The 22,991-nt window shown below is 45.1% G+C and overlaps 1 protein-coding gene across 6 annotated transcripts in view; it reads left to right on the forward strand.

The window, feature by feature from the left end:
* sugct (succinyl-CoA:glutarate-CoA transferase) overlaps positions 1-22,991 on the forward strand; it is a 556,340-nt gene that overhangs the window by 24,975 nt on the left and 508,374 nt on the right. For 4 of the 6 annotated variants that reach the window (XR_013788563.1, XM_079490317.1, XM_079490320.1 and 1 more), the window contains 4 exons: positions 445-540; positions 5,217-5,288; positions 5,760-5,857; positions 7,936-8,038. Coding sequence is in view for 5 of the 6 variants with exons in the window: in XM_079490317.1 (XP_079346443.1) it covers positions 445-540; positions 5,217-5,288; positions 5,760-5,857; positions 7,936-8,038 (369 nt within the window). In the remaining variant the exon portion in view is untranslated. The remainder of the gene's footprint in view (positions 1-444; positions 541-5,216; positions 5,289-5,759; positions 5,858-7,935; positions 8,039-22,991) is intronic. The other 2 variants (XM_079490321.1, XM_079490318.1) reach the window with 2 other exon arrangements.

Consider the following 22,991-nt stretch of genomic DNA (forward strand, 5'->3'; position numbering starts at 1 on the left):
AAATAGCAGATCTACAAGCTCGTAGCGCGCCACCGAGTGGCGCGCTACGAGCTTGTAGGTCTGCTATTTTTTTTAAATCGAAGAACGACTGACATAGAAACATAGCTTTTTCAGAAAACTGCAAGGATGTGGAAGACATTTTTAGAATCTGATCTCAGGTCAAAGTGGGTCAAGGACGTCACAGGCCAGGTTGAGATGGTCCACAAGCCGGTTCTGGTCCTCTGGCTGTATTATGTTGCCCACGCCATGTGTGAGTTGTATCGACTCAAACTGCGTGTGCACTGACCACGTCTGGGATCAGATCCATCCCACCACATTCTACTGTAAGCATTACCCCTTTTATGTATCATTAAAACAATTGCAATGTCTGTCTGTCTGTCTGTCTGTCTGTCTGTCTGTCTGTCTGTCTGTCTGTCTGTCTGTCTGTCTGTCTACGTGTCTCAGGTAGCCTGTCTCACCCACATCGCAGCCAACTACCTGAATGCAGGGAAGGAGGCCAGGCGCTGGGGAACGGCTCACCAAAGCATCGTACCCTACCAGGTGAGAGAGAGAGAGAGAGACTACCCTACCAGGTGAGAGAGAGAGAGAGACTACCCTACCAGGTGAGAGAGAGAGAGAGACTACCCTACCAGGTGAGAGAGAGAGAGAGACTACCCTACCAGGTGAGAGAGAGAGAGACTACCCTACCAGGTGAGAGAGAGAGAGAGACTACCCTACCAGGTGAGAGAGAGAGAGAGAGAGACTACCCTACCAGGTGAGAGAGAGAGAGAGAGAGAGAGAGAGACTACCCTACCAGGTGAGAGAGAGAGAGAGAGAGAGAGAGAGAGACTACCCTACCAGGTGAGAGAGAGAGAGAGAGAGAGAGAGAGACTACCCTACCAGGTGAGAGAGAGAGAGAGAGAGAGAGAGACTACCCTACCAGGTGAGAGAGAGAGAGAGACTCAAGACCCCTCACCAAGGCGGATGCGTGCACGCGACCTCGCCCCTTTAGGGCCCTTTAGTCTGACGTCAATATCGATAGAGGGTGCTAAGTCCACGGGTTCATGTACTTTTTATTTGCATTGTAATCCCCATTGGCAGGGGGATCTTAGATCGCCTCATATAAGAACCGTGTTTGAAAAATAAACAAACCATCCTGGCGGTTTCACTCATATGGATATAAAGAATCAACTGACTGAGAAAATGCTATTGTTACTGCTGCTGAATTAGTTACATTTTCGCTAGAAACAGACTATCAAATAAATCACACCTGTGTGAAGTGAGTGGTGCAACTCTGTGTCTGTGTGTGGGGGGGGGAAGTTCCAGACCCACAGGATCGCACCCAGGGTGCCGGCCCGGTTCCGGCGAGCCGCCCCGCGTCCGAAATGGTTGAGAAATGACAGAGTTACCGTGTGGGGGTCCCTCTACTGTACCCTCTACTGTACTGTACTGTACTGTCACTGTACTGTACTGGGACACCCAAAATCATCATATATACAGTTAATATGTGCGTGTGTTTGTGTGTGTGTTAGGTTGCGCACAGGTGGTGAAAAACAACCATGCTGTTTTCGTGCTCAGACGCTACCCAGCCACCCACCCACACACATAGCTCCGTAAGGGAGTGGTTGCACCACTCAATAAGTGACTGACTCGTAAACGATACAGAGACACCTCCCCGTCAACATCGCAGCGACAGTTTGTTTATTTTTGTACCACAATTCTTATATGAGACGATTTGAAGATGACATCATGTTATTAGTGAACCAGGGGACGAGAAAGTGACGTCAGGACTTCGGCCCTATATTGTATTGCATTGTATGCATTCTACGCATTTACTGATGAATTGATTACTGAGGACCACAATGGAAACGAGCCCCCTGGGTAATGTTGTGTTATCCTTTTAGCATAGCCCTTGACTGTACTTAATAAAGCATTCAATCGATAAATAGGAAAGAGGAAAGGAGATACGAGAAAAGCGAACGTGGGGAAGTGCACGAGACGAGACAAGGGGATTACAGGGGAGGAGAGGAAATGAGACAAGAGGAGATGTTTTAAGGAGTTTGTCTGTGGTGAATCCTTCCCTGAGGAACTGTTCCCATCGCGCACATGCACGCACACACACACATACACACGCGCGCGCGCACACCCACACACACACGCACACACACATACACATGCGTGCACACACACACACACACACACACACATGCACACACACACACGCACACACCGCAGAGTAATCAGTTAACGTCCCATGTCCTTATCAGACCAATTAAACCGTTAGACTGAATGGAGCATAATTGTTTCATGTTGGAACCGTTCCCAGCGTCTTATCCAAGCCTCAAGCTGCACGTGTGCTTCGGCGCTCGGCGGTGTGGCGCGCGCCACAATCTCCAAGCCCGCCCATGCATCGCGGACGCAGCGCGCCGGGGGCTTGTAGATCGGCTGTGCGTGTTCGCCGCGCGACACCGCCGCACGGCAGAGCATAGATGAGGCATTAGTCATCTCCAGACTCCACTACTGCGACTCCCCCATCCCTAAACTGTGTCTGGGCCGCACGCTCGCTCAAAGACATCTTCAAACCATCCAGAATACTCGCACAGACATCTTCAAACGATGCACGCGCCCGCTCTTCAACCTCCCCCGAGATGGCCTCATGTCCCCTAGGGATGTGACCACGCATGGCTAGACACTTACTCATCCATACAGATATGTGACCATTCAAAATTGGGCAAAAGTACATAACTGTGTTACTGTATGTAACATTGTAACATGCATTGCCCAGATAGTCATAGCCAATTGGAATGGAGCATATGCTACACCTGACTGATACATCTCGATCTCCAGAGATAGGCACCGGTCGGTGAGTTTTGGACAGTAGCAAAAAGTGTGTTGAAGATGACAAGTTCATCCTTGTCATACTGGGAGTGATTGGCCAGAGATTCAGACGGACAGGCAGACTCACAGGGGCCGAAACATCATAATCCCTCGCTGCAGCATTCTTGCGGGGATAAAGAAACGTTTGTTCATTCGTTTGTTTGTACGTATGTTTGTTCATGCGTTTTTGATTTGATTTGATTTATTTTAAAAAGCAATTATTAAAAAATAACAAAAAAACATCACATGGATGCACCTGGGACGTATCCTCAGTGATGTATCCCAAGGTCATTGGGGTTTTGGGTCTCTCGAACATCATACCCCTCACTCAGGTGACCCAGCCGGGGTGATCAAGTCCCGACTTACGTCCCAGTAGCTACCCTCGATCAGTCCCATTAGGGCAAGACCAAGGCCACACAATCCATTGCTCCGGAACTACTCTGCCTCTCGGACTGGGAGAACCAGATTCTGGCACGTGGAAAGACTAGGCTCTGTGGGGTGACTCCTGTCCGGGCCCCTCCTACGTCTCACCAGGTCCACTCCGGCTCTCACCAGGCCCAGGACCTGTGCGTTGCACCAGACTCCCAGCACCAGGCACTTCATTCAGGAGTGGTGGATTATAATGGCCCTCCTAAAGGCCTCACCGAGGGTTTTTTGGGCTTCCTCCTCACGGAGGACACAGGCTGGGGCACTAACCCATACTGCTCACACTCATTTCAGCACACAGAAATATGGAGGATGAGACGTTCAGAAACGTTTGCCTTCACAATAAAAGCATCAGCGAGCTGTCACAAGTTGAAAAGAGAGATGTTGCATGATTATTTTTCACATGGCCCATATGACAAGACAGAATCAAAATGGAAAAGGATTACAGATTTGGTGGTATTTCACATTGCAAAAGGGTGCAGGAAGAGTGGACACCTAAACATTAAAATTGGCTATTTTTTCCAAAATGTAAAAAAAACATTTTTTGATAATGTCTAATAAAAGGCTCAAAATGACTGTGCTGCTCCAGTGTCCTCTCCTCCTTCTGTAGTAGATGCATTGCTTACAGTATGTTAGCACAAGTGCTAATTTTCACCACCTGTACTAAAAAATACAGTAACACTTTAGTTTAAAAAGTAAGCAATCAAGTACAGAAAAGGAATATATAGATATATATATATACTAATAATATTTTACAACACATTTACAGTACCAATTACATTAACCTACAAAACAAAGTAAACATAATCTCTCAGATAACCAGTCAGAAACTATACACGTTGAGCACAGCTGATTTGATTTCAATGAGTCCTCTGTATAGAACATGTCACCGTCCGTCTCTAGTTTTACTACCGCAGGCAAGGAGTTCAAAGCTGCGTGCCGTTTGCACACACAGGAAGACATTCTGTATTGTCTTGCTGCTGGTCTTTGGGGTCTCATGGTTTTGCTCAGGGGCCCATGGGTGGCCCTCAGGGGCCCGTTGCGTTGACAGATAGACGCGGTGTCGTGGAGGGGACAGCGGTTTGTGACCCTGTCCTTTTTTGTCCATGACACGACGTTGTCCCTGTTGTCTGAGAACCAGTGAGGTTGTTTCCCGTTCACACTGGGATTGAACCCAGATCCCAGGCGTGCATGCACACACACACGCACGCACGCACACACGCACGGACGCACGCACGCACACACACACGGACGGACGGACGGACGGACGTTTGTGTTACTATACTTGTGAGGGCATCGACATTTTAGGAAGGTTATTTTATGAATGCATTTTGTTTTTACAATTCATGTTCGTATTTTGAACACTAACCCAAAAGTCCATCTGAATGTCTAATTCAGCTTGTTTATATTTATTGTCATGATGTCCATTTCTAACATTCCGCTATACTTGTGAGGGGACATTTGGCCCTCACAAGTACAGTAATATAAGTACACGCACGCACGCACACACACACACACACACACACACACACACACACACACACACACACACACACACACACACACACACAATTCAGGGGTTTTGGGGGTTGTTAACTTTCCTTGTGGCTCTGGGGACTACTCTACCCACAAGCCCCAGGGCCTGTTAGTGAGGATCAAAGCCATGCAACTCTGTGTGACTGGGGTTAGTAAACCAGCTTGTGTGTGTGCATGTGTGTGTGCGTGTGCGCGTGTGTGCGTGTGTGTACATGCGTGCGTGCCTGCGTGCGTGCCTGCGTGCGTGCGTGTGTGTGTGTCATAATGCTTATTGTTCTCGTCACATGTGGTTTTTAGCTTACATTCCAAGTAAATTGATGTATTGGTGTTTCATTGAGAAACTCTCTCTCTCTCTCTCTCTCTCTCTCTCTCTCTCTCTCTCTCTCTCTCTCTCTCAGGGTTTTAAAACCAGAGATGGTTACATTGTTGTGGCTGCAGGAAACGACAAGCAGTTTGTCAAAGTGTGTCAGGTACGTGTGCACACACACACGCTCACACCCACACACACACTGGTGCACGGACACTCACGCACGCACGGGCGCACGGACACGCACACGCACGGACACGCGCGCACGCATCAGTAGGAACAACATATTAGACAAAGAAAAAGAACCTGGCTTTCTCAGTGCCTTTCTCAGCCTATTTGCTCCGACACTATGACGTAAAATTCTCCATTCATTGTCAATGAGAATGTAATCTTTGTGTAGGACAAAAATAGACACTAATCCAATTGCTCAGACACTATATGGCGTAATTTCTCCATTCATTGTCAATGGGAATTTAATGTTTGTGTAAGACGGAAATCTACACTAATAGCTGAATATGGGAGTGGCTATAGCGCCCCTCAAAAAATAAATAATTGAACCCCTGGCTTATGATGACGATTATGAAGATTATGTTGATGATGATGATTATAACGTTGTTATCGGTTATTGTTTCAGGTTGTGGGACTCGGTGAACTTGCACATGACCCCGAATACACAACGAACCAGCTGAGAGTTCAACATCGCACACAGCTCATAGACACCCTGTCTACAAGGTACACACATCTACTACACACCACACAGCTAACAGACACCCTGTCTACAAGGTACACACATCTACTACACACCACCCAGCTAACAGACACCCTGTCTACAAGGTACACACATCTACTACACACCACACAGCTCATAGACACCCTGTCTACAAGGTACACACATCTACTACACACCACACAGCTCATAGACACCCTGTCTACAAGGTACACACATCTACTACACACCACACAGCTCATAGACACCCTGTCTACAAGGTACACACATCTACTACACACCACCCAGCTAACAGACACCCTGTCTACAAGGTACACACATCTACTACACACCACCCTGTCTGCAAAGTACTGCACACACAAATTCATCTTTAAAGCTTGTCTGTCTGTCCCTCCACCCGTCCGTCTGACATCATGTGGCAGCCACAGAGGGCAGCCACAGAGGGCAGCCACAGAGGGCAGCCACAGAGGGCAGCCACAGAGGGAAGCCACAGAGGGCAGCCACAGAGGGCAGCCACAGAGGGCAGCCACACCTCACTTCTCACAGTGTGATCTGTTGAGAGGTGCTAGATACTCCAGCCCCTGGATTTTGAAATTACGTCACATGGCAGCCAAGTCTATGAACTCTAAGGGCAGTATTATGCGTGTCTTAAGTACCAGGTCTTATGACTTAACTTAAGACCTGGAGGCGTGGTCAATGCCATTTGGCTATTCTGAGTGGCCAAATGGCATTGACCACGCCTCCAGGTCTTAAGTTAAGTAATAAGACCTGGTACTTAAGACACGCATAATACTGCCCTTAATGTTTGTTTAGAGCACTTTTAACACAAATTGAATGGCTGCCAAGTCTATGGACTTTTAATGTTTGTTTAGGACACTAAACGTGACATCATGTGGCAGCCATGTCTATGGAGTTTTTTTTGCACCCATTTTTTCACCCAGTGTCAATTATCTATTTATTACAGCAGCGGCGAACAACAAGCAATTGATTGAGCAATGCAAATAGTAGGAATCAGTGGCTCAGAGCCTCCGCCTGATGACCAAAAGCCTAATAATATCTCCACTGGCCAAGGGAGGAATTCCCCTTTTAGGCTATAGTGGTTAAGATGTTGGCTTTCCACGTCAACATCCGACCATGCGGGGCTGATTGTGGTGGTAATGAATGTAAAGCTTGAAAATAAAAACCATCTCATAACTTCACAGGAGGTTCTGGAAATGTTGAGGTTATGGAAGGTTCTGACTTAACCGTTCATAGTCGAAATAACCATTTGTTAGAGTTGACAATTTTGTTTGTTCCGAGTGGTAATACGGACCAGCCCGGCCCAGCCCAGCCCTTTTTAGGGACTGGCCTTTCAATGAGTCAGTCATCATTTTTCGACCGCTGTCAAGATCATGGATTGTGGACACAATGCCACGCCAGACCTCCCGGTCCTTCATTGCCATCCCCAGTTCCTGCTTACTGATGCAAGTGTCCCTAGTGTCGTTCCCATCAGGGAACGACAGGTTTCTACCTCTGGTCTGCTTTGAGGCAGGATTCCAGAGAAGAAGGGAAGATATAACCTCATGATCAGCTCTTTAGCAGTGGCCGGCAAACTGTGTTCTTCTGGATCGGACTAGTTAAGAAACATGGGAAGGTTGCTGTATATTAGATTAGTCGATGGGTGGCTCTTCCAAGAGAGATTTTGCGCTCTCATTAGAAGGTGCATTAACTTAAGTACTGTACTCAAGTTTATGGTATTTGTACTTTACTTGAGTATTTCCAATTTCCAGTACTTAGTTAGTTGTAACCCAATAGCACAGAATCGTAAATAATGCCAAACACGATCGCACCCACACACGGTGAAATAGCATGGATTGGCAATTCCGTACATGCAATACTAGTGAAAGCCACGCCCCCTCACGGTCAAAACAGTTGTCGTACGGTGTCAAATGTATGGCTTTGAGGTATTTCTAGGCGTGTATATATAATCCATGTTGGAAATATATATAGCCTATATATATATATATATATATATATATATATATATATATATATATATATTCACTAATCTCTCTCTCTCACTCTCGCTATGCCTCTGCCTCAGGTTTTTGGAGGAGAATACATCTGATTGGCTAAGGAGGTTTGAAGGGTCAGGTGTTCCTGTTGGACCAATCAACAGCATCCAGGATGTGTTCTCTGACACCCAGGTCGGGAACGCACACACGCACACACATGCAAACACACACACACACACACACACACACACACACACACACACACACACACACACACACACACACACACACACACACACACACACACACACACACACACACACACACACACACACACACACGCAATTAGAAACACACATCACATGCTCTGCTGTTTCACAGTTTATTTGAAATATGCTGTGTCTATTTGAGTGTGAAAGCGATGTTTGACAGCTTAAACACGCACACACACACACACACACACACACACACACACACACACACACACACACACACACACACACACACACACACACACACACACACACACACACACACACACACACACACACACACACGATGATGTTTGACAGTTAGCCCATTGACTGTCAGAGTTTCCTACACAGCCTATCTAGCCCCTGCCAGTGTTTTGGAGTGTTTTTACTAATCTTTCAAGACCCACAGAATATGTTTATTTTTTTCCATGACTATGTAAACGCCGCTGTAAAAACACTGTCTGGGAACCTTTCGTTGGTTTGTTCGTGTACATCAGCCAAGAAGTGCTATCGTCATCCAGTTGTTCAATGAGGCCGCTCGCTGGTGGTGATTTGAAGGTTGGGCATTCATCCGTGATGTGCTCACTAGAGACTGACACAGGAGTGGATTTTCACTCCTGTCCCATCTCACTCCTGCAGAAAAAATCCTGTCCTGTCCCAATCCTGGGCCAGAGTAAAAAACAAAATCCCATCCTGTCCCACTCCTGTAGAATGACTCCTGATCCCATCCCGCTCCCACTCGAAATTACTCCCGCTCCCATCCCGCTCCTGTTTTTTTTAAATTTTATTAGGAAAAGTATATCTATATCTATCCATCTATCCATCTATCCATCTATCTATCTATCTCTTCCTGTGTCTCAAGACAGATAGCCTACCAATACAAAAATACAAAATAAAGTGGGCAATGGTGGATTTAACTTTGACTACCAAATACAGTATATCCTACTGCTCACATCATAGAGAAATGAAAGGATAGAGACCGAACCGGAGCGTTAGCCTCGCCCCCCTCCGCTATTCATTTCAATAGAAGTTGCTCAGTGGCGTTTTGAAGCACCCGGAAGACTGCCGGAAGTACAATTATAACTCAATGGCTCGAACGAGCGGAAGTTAAGCCCGGACCTCAAACTTGAGGTCCTGGGATGACGCACGTTACGCACATGACGTCACTGAACGTCCGTCCACCTCCATGAACGTGCTGCAGTTCCACTTTTCGCCAGTAGGTAGTGGCAGCTTCAACGTTGGATAGCCTTACTGGGGGCTTGGTTCACATGGATTGAAGTTCTCAGTCGCCACGACTGATTTCAGTCATTTGGATTCCATAGAAGCCAAATGTGGAAGCATGCTGCGCGCCGAAAATAGCAGATCTACAAGCTCACAACACGTGTTGTGAGCTTGTAGCTATTTGCGAGCGTGTAGCTATTTGTGAGCTTGTAGCTATTTGTGAGCTTGTAGCTATTTTCAGTCATTAGTTATTTTAAGATCAAAGAGTATTTGTAGCGATCAAACTAGCAATAGAACCCAAGTTTAGAGGCAACTTCCAGAAACATGAATGGTCTCAGAAATGTCATAAAGGCAATCTTAATTCCTCAAATCTGTGATTTTTCTTCAGCTGGTCGTCCTAAAAAAATTTCAGTCTTGATATTTTTATTTTTGCTTCATTCCATGTGTTCAACAGCCTGTGGTTTTCCGCATTCACATGAGATAGATCAGTGGCAGAAGAGACACTCCGATCATTACGCAGATAGAGTTCGGGTCTCCAGAGCGAAGTCTGTTGTTGAGGTTGACCCATAGGCAGGCATTCCGTGGCGAGTAGCCCCCCCCCAGGAGGGCTGGTTGAAGGAGAGTTGATGGACCTCCTCCTGTTGACTTGGGCCATTGCTTTTGTTCAAGGACCATTCCAGGGCGTGTATACAGGCCTCATGGCAAGGAGCCTCCTTTAGCTTCGGTGGAGAAGTGTCCGTCCGTTTGAGTCTCTGGTCGCCATTTTCAGCAGGCGGGGGAATCGGGCTCGTTGGCTCGTCTGCACTCTCGCAGGCCGGCTTCAAGGTCATGGAAGTTTCGGTCTGAGAACAGAAAGCAGAGGAAGGAATATTTTGTTTTATAGTATTAGGGGCTTGGATTGTTTTTTAGATCACGTAATTTCAGGATAATATGTTGAGTGTAATATGAGTAGAATATGAAAGTGTAGTTAACCCATTTTGGGCGGGAACCCCTTTTGGTGTTAGCATCATGTTATGCTTTAGCTATTGAAAAATAGCAGATCTACAAGCTCATAGCGCGCCACCGAGTGGCGCGCTACGAGCTTGTAGGTCTGCTATTTTTGAAAAATCGAAGAACCACTGACAGAAACATAGCTTTTTCAGAAAACTGTCAGGATGTAGAAGAATTTTTTAGAATCCGATCTCAGTTCAAAATGGGTTAACCGCTGTCTATACCTGAGAAAGAGTTGCAACACGGTTCTGATTACACATTTCATTCCGTTCCCATTTAATTGTATATATACATTTGTTTTGATTGTTTTGGCAGACAGACATTGATAGCAGATGATGATGATTTGGAAGAATGGAGGAGAGAGATAAATAATTGAGCGACGGAGGAATAGAGGAATGTAGTAGAGGAGAGAACGGAGGGATGTAACACTGAGGAGAGAGAGAGAGAGAGAGAGAGAGATGAAGGGTGGAGTTAACGGAAGACAGTGACAAATTAATTAATCAATGAATGAGACATTAATTACCAGAGGAAGAGGAGTGCGTGCGAAAAATAAACGAAAAGAATGGAAAAGATGAATGAAATAATGTGTAGGAGAGAGAGAGAGAGAGAGAGACTTTGAGACAGAGAGGATGAATGAAATAACGTGTGGGAGGGGGAACAGTACAACAGATGATTTGGGGCGTAGTGTAGAGCATGATTCACATGTTGACACTAACACTACTATACACAATGTTACACTACACACTGTAATAGACACTGATACCGTCTGCTAGCAACAACGCTACTACACATCGTTCATAAACAATGAACTGTTCCTACAGCGTCGGCAGGTGTGTCGAGACGCTGACGTCAGCCTGTGTGCTGAAACTGCTGATGTGGTTGTATGGAGGTTTCTTAAGGTTCGGGGTTTCAAGAGGTAACGTGTGACACCACGGAAAGCAAGGAACAAGATTGTTGACTGGTGTTTTTTTTCTTATATATATTTTCGTATCGTGAAGTAGGTAGGAAATAAGTAGTATTTCCTACATTATTGACACAAAAAAGACAAAGGTTTTTTGAACAATTTGAAACTGAACTCGGCACCTCCAGTATGCTGGCAACACACCCATTAGACTGGCTTCACTGGAAATCCTGTTCTATAATGTGCACATTGTATGGGCGGCGGTGGCTCAGGGGTAGAGTGTACCGGGTGGGAACAGCAAGGTTCCCAGTTCGAACCGGGGCTCCCCAGAGTTGGTTTTGATTGATTGATTGAAATATTTATTAACAGTTTGCAGAATTACAGTACATTTCAAGCACAAACTCAATACAAAGACTGTTAACTGTGAGTGGACGACCCAATTAAGCATTACACTTGTTTACAAGAGGGTCCACCTTGTTCAATTCATCAAAACATTTAGAGACGTACAAATAGACACTTCTATATATAGTCAAAGAACAGAACAGGAATTCATCATAAGGGAGGTGAAAAGGGAAAAGAAACATATACAGTGAGGGGGAAAAGGGGTGGGCGGGGGGGGGGATTCAGATTTTACGGGGGCCAGTTTCGAATTGCAGCCGTAGGTGCCCTTTGAGATCGGTTTTGAAGGAGTCAAGGGATTCGCATGTCTTAATGACTGTTGGTAGGGCGTTCCACATTTTTGGAACGCCACATTTTGGTGTCGAAGTTTCCTTGAGCAAGACTCTGAACCCCTAATTGCTCCCGATGTGCAGGTTGGTGCCTTGGATGGTTTCCTCTGCCATCGGTGTGTGAATGGGTGAATGTAATGCACAATCTATGTAAAGCGCCTTGGATAAAGGCGCTATATATATATGCACCATTTACACACCCATTAGACTGGCCCATAGAGTATATAAAGGATAGAGACCGAACTGGAGCACTAGCCCCGCCCCCAAGCTATTCATTTCGATGAAGTTGCTCAGTGGCGTTTTGAAGCACCCGGAAGACTGCCGGAAGTACCTCCTCCGGACCTCAAATTTGAGGTCCGGGGTGACGTAGGGAGTGATGGTCCTACGTGTTAAAGCCCAGCTGCACAGGGTTTCCTCGTCATGAATCCACAGGTCCGCCTGCAGTCCTTCCTGATACCACTAGGGCCCAGCGCTTCAATGTTGGAGCGCCTCACTGGCCCCTTGGACTGGCCCCTCTGGAAATGATGGATGAAAACATTACGATTGAGTGTCCTGGTGTGAAACAGGTATTTGTGTCACATTTATATAAACACCTCGGAGTGTTTCTGGCACCTGGACGCTGCTCTCCAGCAGTGGTGGAAAAAAAGTATGCAAATGCTTTACGTAAGTAAAACTATCAATAGTACTGCAATATAGAACTATACTCTGTTACAGTTCAGTAAAAGTCCGGATTTCAAAATGTACTTGAGTAAAAAGTACAAAAGTAATTGGCATCAAAATGTACTTAAAGTACCAAAAGTATGAATGAATGTCTCGTTTCAAGTTTTCAAATGTGTACAAATCTTTTGAAAGTAGCAGATCTACAAGCTCACAATGTGCCGCAACGCTTGTAGATCTGCTATTTTCAAATGGCCCGAAATGTATATATATAGGGCTGAAGTGGTTCATTTGGTATAATAATCTAAGTCTACAAAGTAACTAGTAACTAAATGTTCAAATAAATGTAGTGGAGTAAAAGTACAATATTTAGATCTGAAATGTAGAAGTAAAAGTACTGAAATTTTGAACACCTCAAAATTGTACACGAGTACAGCACTTTAACTCATTCAGTGCCACCTGGTTGACACCAAGGTATGTGCCATTTTTGACCATTGTGATAAACATAAGCCAATTAACCCATTTTGGGCGGGAACCCCTTTTGGTGTTTTAAACATTATACGTTATAATTTAGCTATTGAAAAATAGCAGATCTACAAGCTCATAGCGCGCCACCGAGTGGCGCGCACAAGCTTGTAGGTCTGCTATTTTTGAAAAATTGTGAAAATATTTATTTCAGAAAACTGGAGGATTTAGAAGATTTTTTTTAAAATTTCGAAGTCAGGCCTAAATGGGCTAAAATCCGGTGTGCACGTTGTCACGTGCACACCGGATTAGATTTGCTATTTTGGTCCAAAAGTGCCCTCTTACGGGATTTCAGCCCCTACCTCTAAACACTCTCTGGACGTCCCTGAGCTCCAGATGGAGACCAGTAACTCTCACACACGGACAGTGTTGTCATAACATCGTAAGCATGTCTCTGTAATACAGTAGGCACCGCTGGAAAGAAAACACGACAATCTGTCACACTTGTTTTACCTTGTTGGACTTAAGGAAATGGAAGCAAAGCAAATAGTCGTCTCAGTTTGATTTCATTGAACCCATTCAGGACGGGAACCCCTTTTGGTGTTTTAAGCATACGTATATGTTATACTTTAGCTATTGAAAAATAGCAGATATACAACCTCACAACTGTCCCTTAGTACAGTGGTTTTCAACCCTTTTCACGGTCAAGATCCATTATTTATTCAGCATTTGAGCCACGGACCACCATTTTGCCTCTCACTCAGTCCCAAAACTAAACAATATTTTGTTGTCGTTGAGTACGATTCTCTCCACAATTCCATGGTTTTGGCAAACGTTGATCAAAATAACAATTCTTCTGCATTCTATGATTGTGTAGACTTCTTGTAAATGGAGTAATGCAGATGTTTAATAATAATTGAACTCTTGAGAGCGTAAAATGAAACCAAATGGACCCGTTCGGGTCCATTTGGTTTCATTTTACGCTCTCAAGAGTTCTATAGTGGGTCCATTTGGTTACCAACTCTCCATCATTTAGCCTGGGGACCACCTGGAACCCCCTCAAGGACCACTGGTTGAAAACCTCTGCCTTAGTATCTTTGTTTGGCATTTTGATGCTGCAATATGTATGGCCTGCCTGATGTTATTAGCAGCGTGAACTAGGGCATTCACTTCTAGTCATTTTTACTAGTTGACTAGTTGCCTAGTTTACTAGTCGACTAGTTGTTTAACCACCTATTATGTAAAAAAAGAAAAACATTTTTTTTTTTTTTTTAATAAATATTTGTGCATTTAAAAACTTTTTTTTTCTTCTTATCAACTAGTCAACTAGTACCAGCAAGATCGACTAGTGGATTTACTAGTCGACTAGTAAACGACTAGTTGCTTAATGCCCTAGCGTGAACAGATTGTGCATGGCATGGTGCGGCGAGTGTCTTTAACGATCTGCTCAGTCTTAGGTATGCAGGGTGGTGCACTTCACATACCAGGTACAAAGTCACTTGACTAAGGGAGGAGCGATCGTTTCCTCTTTTGGCCTGCTGAAAGGTGGATTGTCAGGCCTGTTTTAAAGGACGCCAGTGATTTGCATTTTTTGAGTGCAGGGGGTCAGGGTATATTCCACATCTGGGGTGGCAGTGCTGTAGAAGGAGAATTTACCCCATGTTTATTTTGAAAGTGGGTGGTACCAGATCGTTGTTCTCGCTTCCTCTAGAATCGTTGCTGTGGTGTGGATCGCTCATGTTTTCGAGGTACTTAGTCAGGTATGTGGGTACTGAGGGCATAGAGGGCTCTCAGAAGGCTCAGCTTCCCTGACTTTTCCTAGATATTCCATTCAAATGAGCTTGTTTTACAATTTATTTTAGATTAGATTTGACCGCTCCCCCTCTCCCCCCAAGACGGGCAAGTCTTCACACCTCAGACCGCCCGGGGATACATGTCATCGTTATAATTAACCCATTTAGGCCTGATGTCGAATTTAAAAAAAATGTCTTCAAAATCCTGACAGTTTTCTGAAAAACCTTATGTTTCTGCATCGGTGGTTCTCAATATTTCATGTCAAGAACAACCAAAATGTATTATGTAATATGCTGCCGACCCGCCAATCTGAAACTCAAGATTTGAGTTAAAATGTTCACTCTGTAAGTCTGTAACAATATTCAAAGATTTGAGGCACATTTTCACGATTTTTCAAAAATAGCAGACCTACAAGTTCATAGCGCGGCACTCGGTGCCGCGCTATGAGCTTGTAGATCTGCTATTTTTCAATAGTTAAAACACCAGAAGGGGTTCCCGCCCAAAATGGGTTAATGGGATTGTGTGCATGCATGGTGCGTACTGCGCAGACGTGTGGTGTAGTGTTTCACTGGGTCAACTCACTCAAATGCTACTGGAAAAGCACACGCAGTTTATCCCGCTGTGCAATTATTCTTCAGATGACAAATTGATTGATTGAAAACTTTATTGACAATTGATTCAAAAGGATACAGACAGAAGAGAAAGCAAGGCTTGTTTCCGCATGTGGTCCTTTTTGGGGAAAGGGGGACATGGGGAGTAACAAAACAAATGGCAGACAAAAAACAAAACACCTTTGTATTTTGCCCTGGCCCTATTCCTTTTGGGATAGGGAGGCAGGAGACAAAGACATAACCAAAGAAAACAAAAAAATCACACCCGTGTGAACTGAGTGGTGTAAGGTCTTATATAGACTGATCAGCTGTGGTCTGACGTAATGTCTGACGTAATGAAATCACACCCGTGTGAACTGGGTGACCATAGCAACCATGCTCATTTTTTGGTACGAACAGACACGTAAACTAACAAAGCCAGTTGTAGGAAACAAAAGCACTAAAAGGTACATAAAAACCGACCAATAAAATCTTTTTATTTTTTAGTCTTATTTTACAAATCAAGTCTCGTGCTCGCACACTGCGCGAGGCACACTGAACATCGCAAGCTCTCTGTGGGTGCTGGGGCCATTATGTGACTAAATTTGACTGAGGGACTGCCATTGGATATTTTTGAATTTTTGTTTTTTCATGTCATATGAAAGCAGGGAATCATAGCTTCAAATTGACATATTGGTTGTTCAGTTTGACCCACCAGTTTTGGAGATATGGCTTATAGAGTAATGTCTAGCAGAAAACAGCGAGTTGAGAAAACAAGCTTGAAAGGTTCACTTCTGTGGTCTCTAACATTACACCTAGCTACACGTTTAAGCATTTATTTCATATTTACATGTCGATTTCAGCTCTGACACTTATTTCAGACATGCTCTAGTATGTGAAGAGTCTGCCTGTGCTATTAACTCATTTAAAAAAAACAAAAACAAAAAAAAGTTTTTCTCCTCTGGTGAAAAGCTGTAATTTGCGCGATGGCAGTCTCTCAGTCAAATCTGGTCACATTTGGTTACATCTGTACACTCAGAGTTCAATTATAAACAACTGGCGCTTGTAAAACAGTAAAATCCTCAGTGCCAGTTTATCCACACGTGACTCAGAGAGAGTGCAACATTGCAAATGGAACCAAATGGACCCTCATGCACACTCTCAGAGTTTGAACTAAACTATAGGATTCTATTAGTGGGTGTATACTGAACAGACTGAGTGATATTTTCCATGTGTGTGTGAGAGCGTACAGAGTCGTACAGGACAGGAGGGTTGAACTGTAATGACTTCTGTAGTTCATCTCCTGCAGCAAGCAGACCGTCTGGAAGTTATTACCAAGAGAAAGAGCCCTTTCACTGCTCTCTCTCTCTCTCTCTCTCTCTCTCTCTCTCTCTCTCTCTCTCTCTCTCTCTCTCTCTCTCTCTCTCTCTCTCTCTCTCACTGCTCTCTCTCTCTCTCTCTCTCTCTCTCCCTCTCTCTCTCTCTCTCTCTCTCTCTCTCTCTCTCTCCTCTCTCTCTCTCTCTCTCTCTCTCTCTCTCTCTCAGGCTTCTTAACCCATTTAGACCTGGCTGAGGGCGATTCTTTAAAAAAAAGAATGGTGCTCAACCTTTTTCATGTCAAGGACCCCCAGAATTATCTGTATTTGGCCGCAGACCGACCCCCCATCTGAAAATATTTTGTTACAGAGGGACCTCCCAGAAGCAAAGATACGAGTAAAAAAAAACGTTCACTATGAAACAATATAATTATATTCAAAGATTTGCGCCACATTTACACGTTTTTTTTACGAGCTTTTTACACGCTTGCTATTTTCCCCAACAGCTAAAGTTTAAAATAACGGTTAATAAACGCTAAAGCGACACGGATGCGCTCCTGTCCGAAATGGCTTAAAATTCAAGGCGTCAGTGGAAAACATAAGGATTCTTGTGCTGGCAAAGTTCAGTGCAGGATCCATGTAAAACAAAGGCACGGTTCACTACATTCTTCTATTTTCTTCCATTGTTTCCCATTTGTGATGCTTTCCTTAAAGGGGTACAATACTTCACCTTATCTTCAGATGATTGGTCTATCGTTAGCTGCTCATTACATAAGATGACACCATGTTTTGTCAAATCACTCAGTCAGTGTCTCATTGGTGGGCTTATGTCGGACAGTTCAGAAACCTGCCATCATCGGTAAGGATTCCAAGCCAATACAAAGTGCAGACTTCCTCCTCCTGGGAAGTTAGGATTTGTAAGCTATTTGTTCTTGTATTGAGATATATACCAGTAAGATGCCTGAGGCCTCGCCCTAAAGGGCGAGCGCTGGGCAGACTGCTGGGCGAGCACTGGCACTTTGGCATGGGGGGATCAGATCAACATGGAATGAATTCTGTACTGGCCATATAAGGAGCATGTCTTGAGTGTACAGATATTGATGTGGTCAGACAACATATGGAATGTCAGAACAGGTCAGCTCCACACAGTACACTATATGGATATCTAAGGGTGGTAGCGGGGACATTCTCTTGAGTGTACAGGGTTTGATGAGGGCCCAGGTAGGGCCGGGCCTTAATTTCTGGGCCTGTTGAGAACTCGCCGGCTGCCGGGTGCCGGGTGCGGCTGCACTAATAACTTTGGGGCGGGCCCGTCTAGAGTTTGAAATTGGAATGGACAGGTATAAGTTTAAAGGGAGACATCGAAGAGGAAGGATGGATGGGGAAGGTCAACATATGAACAGGTTCTGACATATATCCATATATGGAGATCTAAGGGTTTGAGGTTTGAGGTCAGATGTAGAGTTGCTGGCCAATATTGATGACATCAGGGATCTCCATAATGGGCTTAACTGTGACAGCAGGTCGCATTTACTATGACATCAGGTTCTCCACATCTCCATCCCTGATGATGTCACATGATGTCACGAGACACACTCTCTCTCTCTCTCTCTCTCTCCCTCTCATTATTATTATTCTCGGGCGCTGAGCACACCAGTCCATATTCCTTCCGACCCTCGCCTTTTCTTCGGAAAGGCGAGGCGATATAACTACGGATTGATGCCATTCCGAACTTCAGAAGAAGGGCACTCGCTAAAAGTTTTCCTCTGAACCCGTGCACCTCCACATGTCCTGACTCTCTGTTCGGGAGGGAGAGAGTGTGCACCTCCAACATGTCCTGAGTCTGTTCAGGAGAGAGTGTGCACCTCCAACATGTCCTGACTCTGTTCAGGAGAGTGTGCACCTCCAACATGTCCTGACTCTGTTCAGGAGAGTGTGCACCTCCAACATGTCCTGACTCTGTTCAGGAGAGAGTGTGCACCTACAACATGTCCTGAGTCTCTGTTCGGGAGGGAGAGAGTGTGCACCTCCAACATGTCCTGACTCTCTGTTCAGGAGAGTGTGTGCACCTCCACATGTCCTGACTCTCTGTTCAGGAGAGAGTGTGCACCGCCACATGTCCTGACTCTCTGTTCAGGAGAGAGTGTGCACTTCCAACATGTCCTGACTCTCTGTTCGGGAGGGAGAGAGTGTGCACCTCCAACATGTCCTGACTCTCTGTTCAGGAGAGTGTGTGCACCTCCACATGTCCTGACTCTCTGTTCAGGAGAGAGTGTGCACCGCCACATGTCCTGACTCTCTGTTCAGGAGAGAGTGTGCACCTCCAACATGTCCTGACTCTGTTCAGGAGAGTGTGTGCACCTCCACATGTCCTGACTCTCTGTTCAGGAGAGAGTGTGCACCTCCACATGTCCTGACTCTCTGTTCAGGAGAGAGTGTGCACCGCCACATGTCCTGACTCTCTGTTCAGGAGAGAGTGTGCACCTCCAACATGTCCTGACTCTCTGTTCAGGAGAGTGTGTGCACCTCCACATGTCCTGACTCTCTGTTCAGGAGAGAGTGTGCACCGCCACATGTCCTGACTCTCTGTTCAGGAGAGAGTGTGCACTTCCAACATGTCCTGACTCTCTGTTCGGGAGGGAGAGAGTGTGCACCTCCAACATGTCCTGACTCTCTGTTCAGGAGAGTGTGTGCACCTCCACATGTCCTGACTCTCTGTTCAGGAGAGAGTGTGCACCGCCACATGTCCTGACTCTCTGTTCAGGAGAGTGTGTGCACCTCCACATGTCCTGACTCTCTGTTCAGGAGAGAGTGTGCACCGCCACATGTCCTGACTCTCTGTTCAGGAGAGAATGTGCACCTCCAACATGTCCTGACTCTGTTCAGGAGGGAGAGAGAGTGTGCACCTCCAACATGTCCTGACTCTGTTCAGGAAAGTGAGAATGTGCACCTCCAACATGTCCTGACTCTGTTCAGGAAAGAGAGAGTGTGCACCTCCAACATGTCCTGACTCTGTTCAGGAGAGAGTGTGCACCTCCAACATGTCCTGACTCTGTTCAGGAAAGAGAGAGTGTGCACCTCCAACATGTCCTGACTCTGTTCAGGAGAGAGTGTGCACCTCCAACATGTCCTGACTCTGTTCAGGAAAGAGAGAGTGTGCACCTCCAACATGTCCTGACTCTGTTCAGGAAAGAGAGAGTGTGCACCTCCAACATGTCCTGACTCTGTTCAGGAAAGAGAGAGTGTGCACCTCCAACATGTCCTGAGTCTCTGTTCAGGAAAGAGAGAGTGTGCACCTCCAACATGTCCTGACTCTGTTCAGGAAAGAGAGAGTGTGCACCTCCAACATGTCCTGACTCTCTGTTCAGGAGAGAGAGAGTGTGCATCTCCAACATGTCCTGACTCACTGTTCAGGAAAGAGAGAGTGTGCACCTCCAACATGTCCTGACTCTCTGTTCGGGAGGGAGATTTTCCAACATTGGACAAAGTATGTATTGGCCTTACGTTTGTTTTGGCCATGAATGATTGAATATCACATGAATGATGTTTGTTTACAGCGTCACTCTGTGGGAGTGTGGTAAAAACTCTCCCTGTCTCGCTGTGCCTCTGGGTGGCTCGATATTTCATGCAGTGGTGGAAAAAGTACTCCCATTTCTATACTTGAATATATAGACATACATTACGTTACAAGTAAAAGTTGAATGTCCCATTTCAAGTTTTCAAATGCATAAATAGCAGATATACAAGCTCACAATGCGTCGTGATGCGACACATTGTGAGCTTGTAGATCGGCTATTTTCAAATGGCCGAAATGTATATAGGGCTGAAGTAGGCTATACAATATTTCACCTGAGATGTAGTGGATGGAGTAGAAGTAACAGTATTGGAAATTGGAAATACTCCAGTCACTTACAAAAAATGGTACTTAAGTACAATACTTAAGTAGATGTACTTAGTTAGTTTCCAGCAGTGGTTTCATGTGGTTCGGGTCAGAGCCAACAGTAAAGCTATCCCTCACTGTTCTGTGTGTCCAGCTCCCTGAACCATACGTGGGGTGCGCTTGATTTATCTGATCAACCACTTAAACAGCCCCGCTGGTACAGTACACACATGACTCATAGGACAAGATAAATGTCCCCCCCCCCCCATCCCTCACGCACGCACGCACGCATGCACACACACACACACACAGAAAGACACACACGACTCGAGCACGCACGCCAACATGCAAACGGTTTCAGGTGCAAAATGTATTTAACTGCTCTGTTTACTCTGTGGCTGTGGGACAGACCTACACTTCAATGACTTCATAGGGCAGTGGTTACCAAACTTCTTCATGTCAAGGACCCTCAAATTGACACTTAATTAGATCGCAGACCCCCATTTGAAGAGATATGCCAGGGACCCCCATAAGAGAAGATTTGTACGGCTCTAGCAGTGATTCTCAAACCTGTTTAATTTCAAGGAACCCCCGAGTTTGACATGAATTAGGTACGCCTACCCCCATTTAATGGCATTTCTATCTCTGAGATCCCCAATTTATATTGTAAAATCAATGTTAAATTTAACTCTGAGAGTGTACAAATATTTGTACACTCTCACAGTTACAGACCCATAAGGGTCCATTTGGTTCCACACTATCTTTTAGATACAGATGCGTGACACGTTGTGATCTTGTAGATAGGGCTAATGTTTTGGGCTAATGTTCCCCACAGAATATTGGATGCTGGGGTTCAAGTGGTTAAAACAAGAAATAAACAGAAAAATGATGCAGCTCTATAGAAGCAACAAATGGTTCTAATTGTAACGGTATTCATTCATTCACAACAGGTATAGATCCAGATTGTGTAGACAATCTACCTTCAGGTGGGGAGCAGAACGGAACAGTCAGAGAAATATACGGTCTTTAAATGATAGTTTTCATTTGAACCCATTTTGACCTGAGATCAGATTCTAAAAATGTCTTCTACATCCTGACAGTTTTCTGAAAAAGCTATGTTTCTATGTCAGTCGTTCTTCGATTTTTCAAAAATAGCTAAAGCATAACATAATGCTAACACCAAAAGGGGTTCCCGCCCAAAATGGGTTAACAGAGATGGCGTTGCCTTTTCAAGGGCATAGAACGCAAGCGGCAATATATGGCGACGTGTGTAGTTTCATTTGAGTTCTTCTTTGGTCGCAGACAAACTTTGAAAAAGAAAAGGTTGAATGACGCACAAAAGAGGACAATTCACGCTCTCAAGATTTTAAAGTGCACTCGCTGACCCAGAAAAGGTTGCTGACCACATCTCTGCAGGTACCACTGCATGTGAATGTTTTGGGTGAGTCATGGTACATTTGGCCCAAAACAACGTGTGGCCTTTGGTGTAGATTGGCTATATTTTCGGCTGACGTATATATAGAGAGATGACTTCCGCACACCCGGTAGGTTTGGAGCAGGTGCGATGATGACGAGGCATATACAATGTGAAAGGAGAGACACCCGCACACTGCCACTTGCTGGGTTCAGAGCATTTTAGTAAAGCAACGTTTCGGTCTTGCGACCTTCCTCAGGCTCAAGCCTTTATAATAAAATATAAAAAAAATATATAAACAAAATAAATATAAAAAATAGGCTGACGTATATACAATGGTAAATGGTGCATTTATATAGCGCCTTTATCCGAGGCGCTTTACATATATTATGCATTACATTCACCCATTCATACACCGATGGCAGCGGAAACCATGCAAGGCACCAACCAGCACATCAGGAGCAGTGGTTCAGTGTCTTGCTCAAGGACACTTCGACACTAACTCTGGGGGAGCCCGGGTTCGAACTGGCAACCTTGCGGTTACCATCCAGCCACTCTACCCCTGAGCCACCGCCGCCCCTCAATATATATCTAACATTTGTTACTGTATGTCGACTTACATGCACATACTTTATAGACGTGGCAACGAGAGAGGAGAGAGAGAGAGAGAGAGAGAGAGGGGAGAGAGAGAGTGGTGTCAATGGTGGCCATACCTTTACAGGCCTTTTTCAAAAGCTTCCCCTCAGGCAATTCCAGTCAACCTTTTTTCTGTGTCTGTGTCCCTTTTGTGACGATATGCGAAGACCTCTATCTTTCTGTCTGCATTTGTCTGAAGAGTGCAAACTGACTGTGAAAAGTGGACTGGTTAAGTAATCAAATGGCAGGTGGGCTTGCCACAGCAATCAACTGACTGAGGCAGAGTCTGAGAATTGTAC

This window comes from Electrona antarctica, assembly GCF_951216825.1.
Source record: "Electrona antarctica genome assembly, chromosome: 20".
NCBI lineage: Eukaryota > Metazoa > Chordata > Actinopteri > Myctophiformes > Myctophidae > Electrona > Electrona antarctica.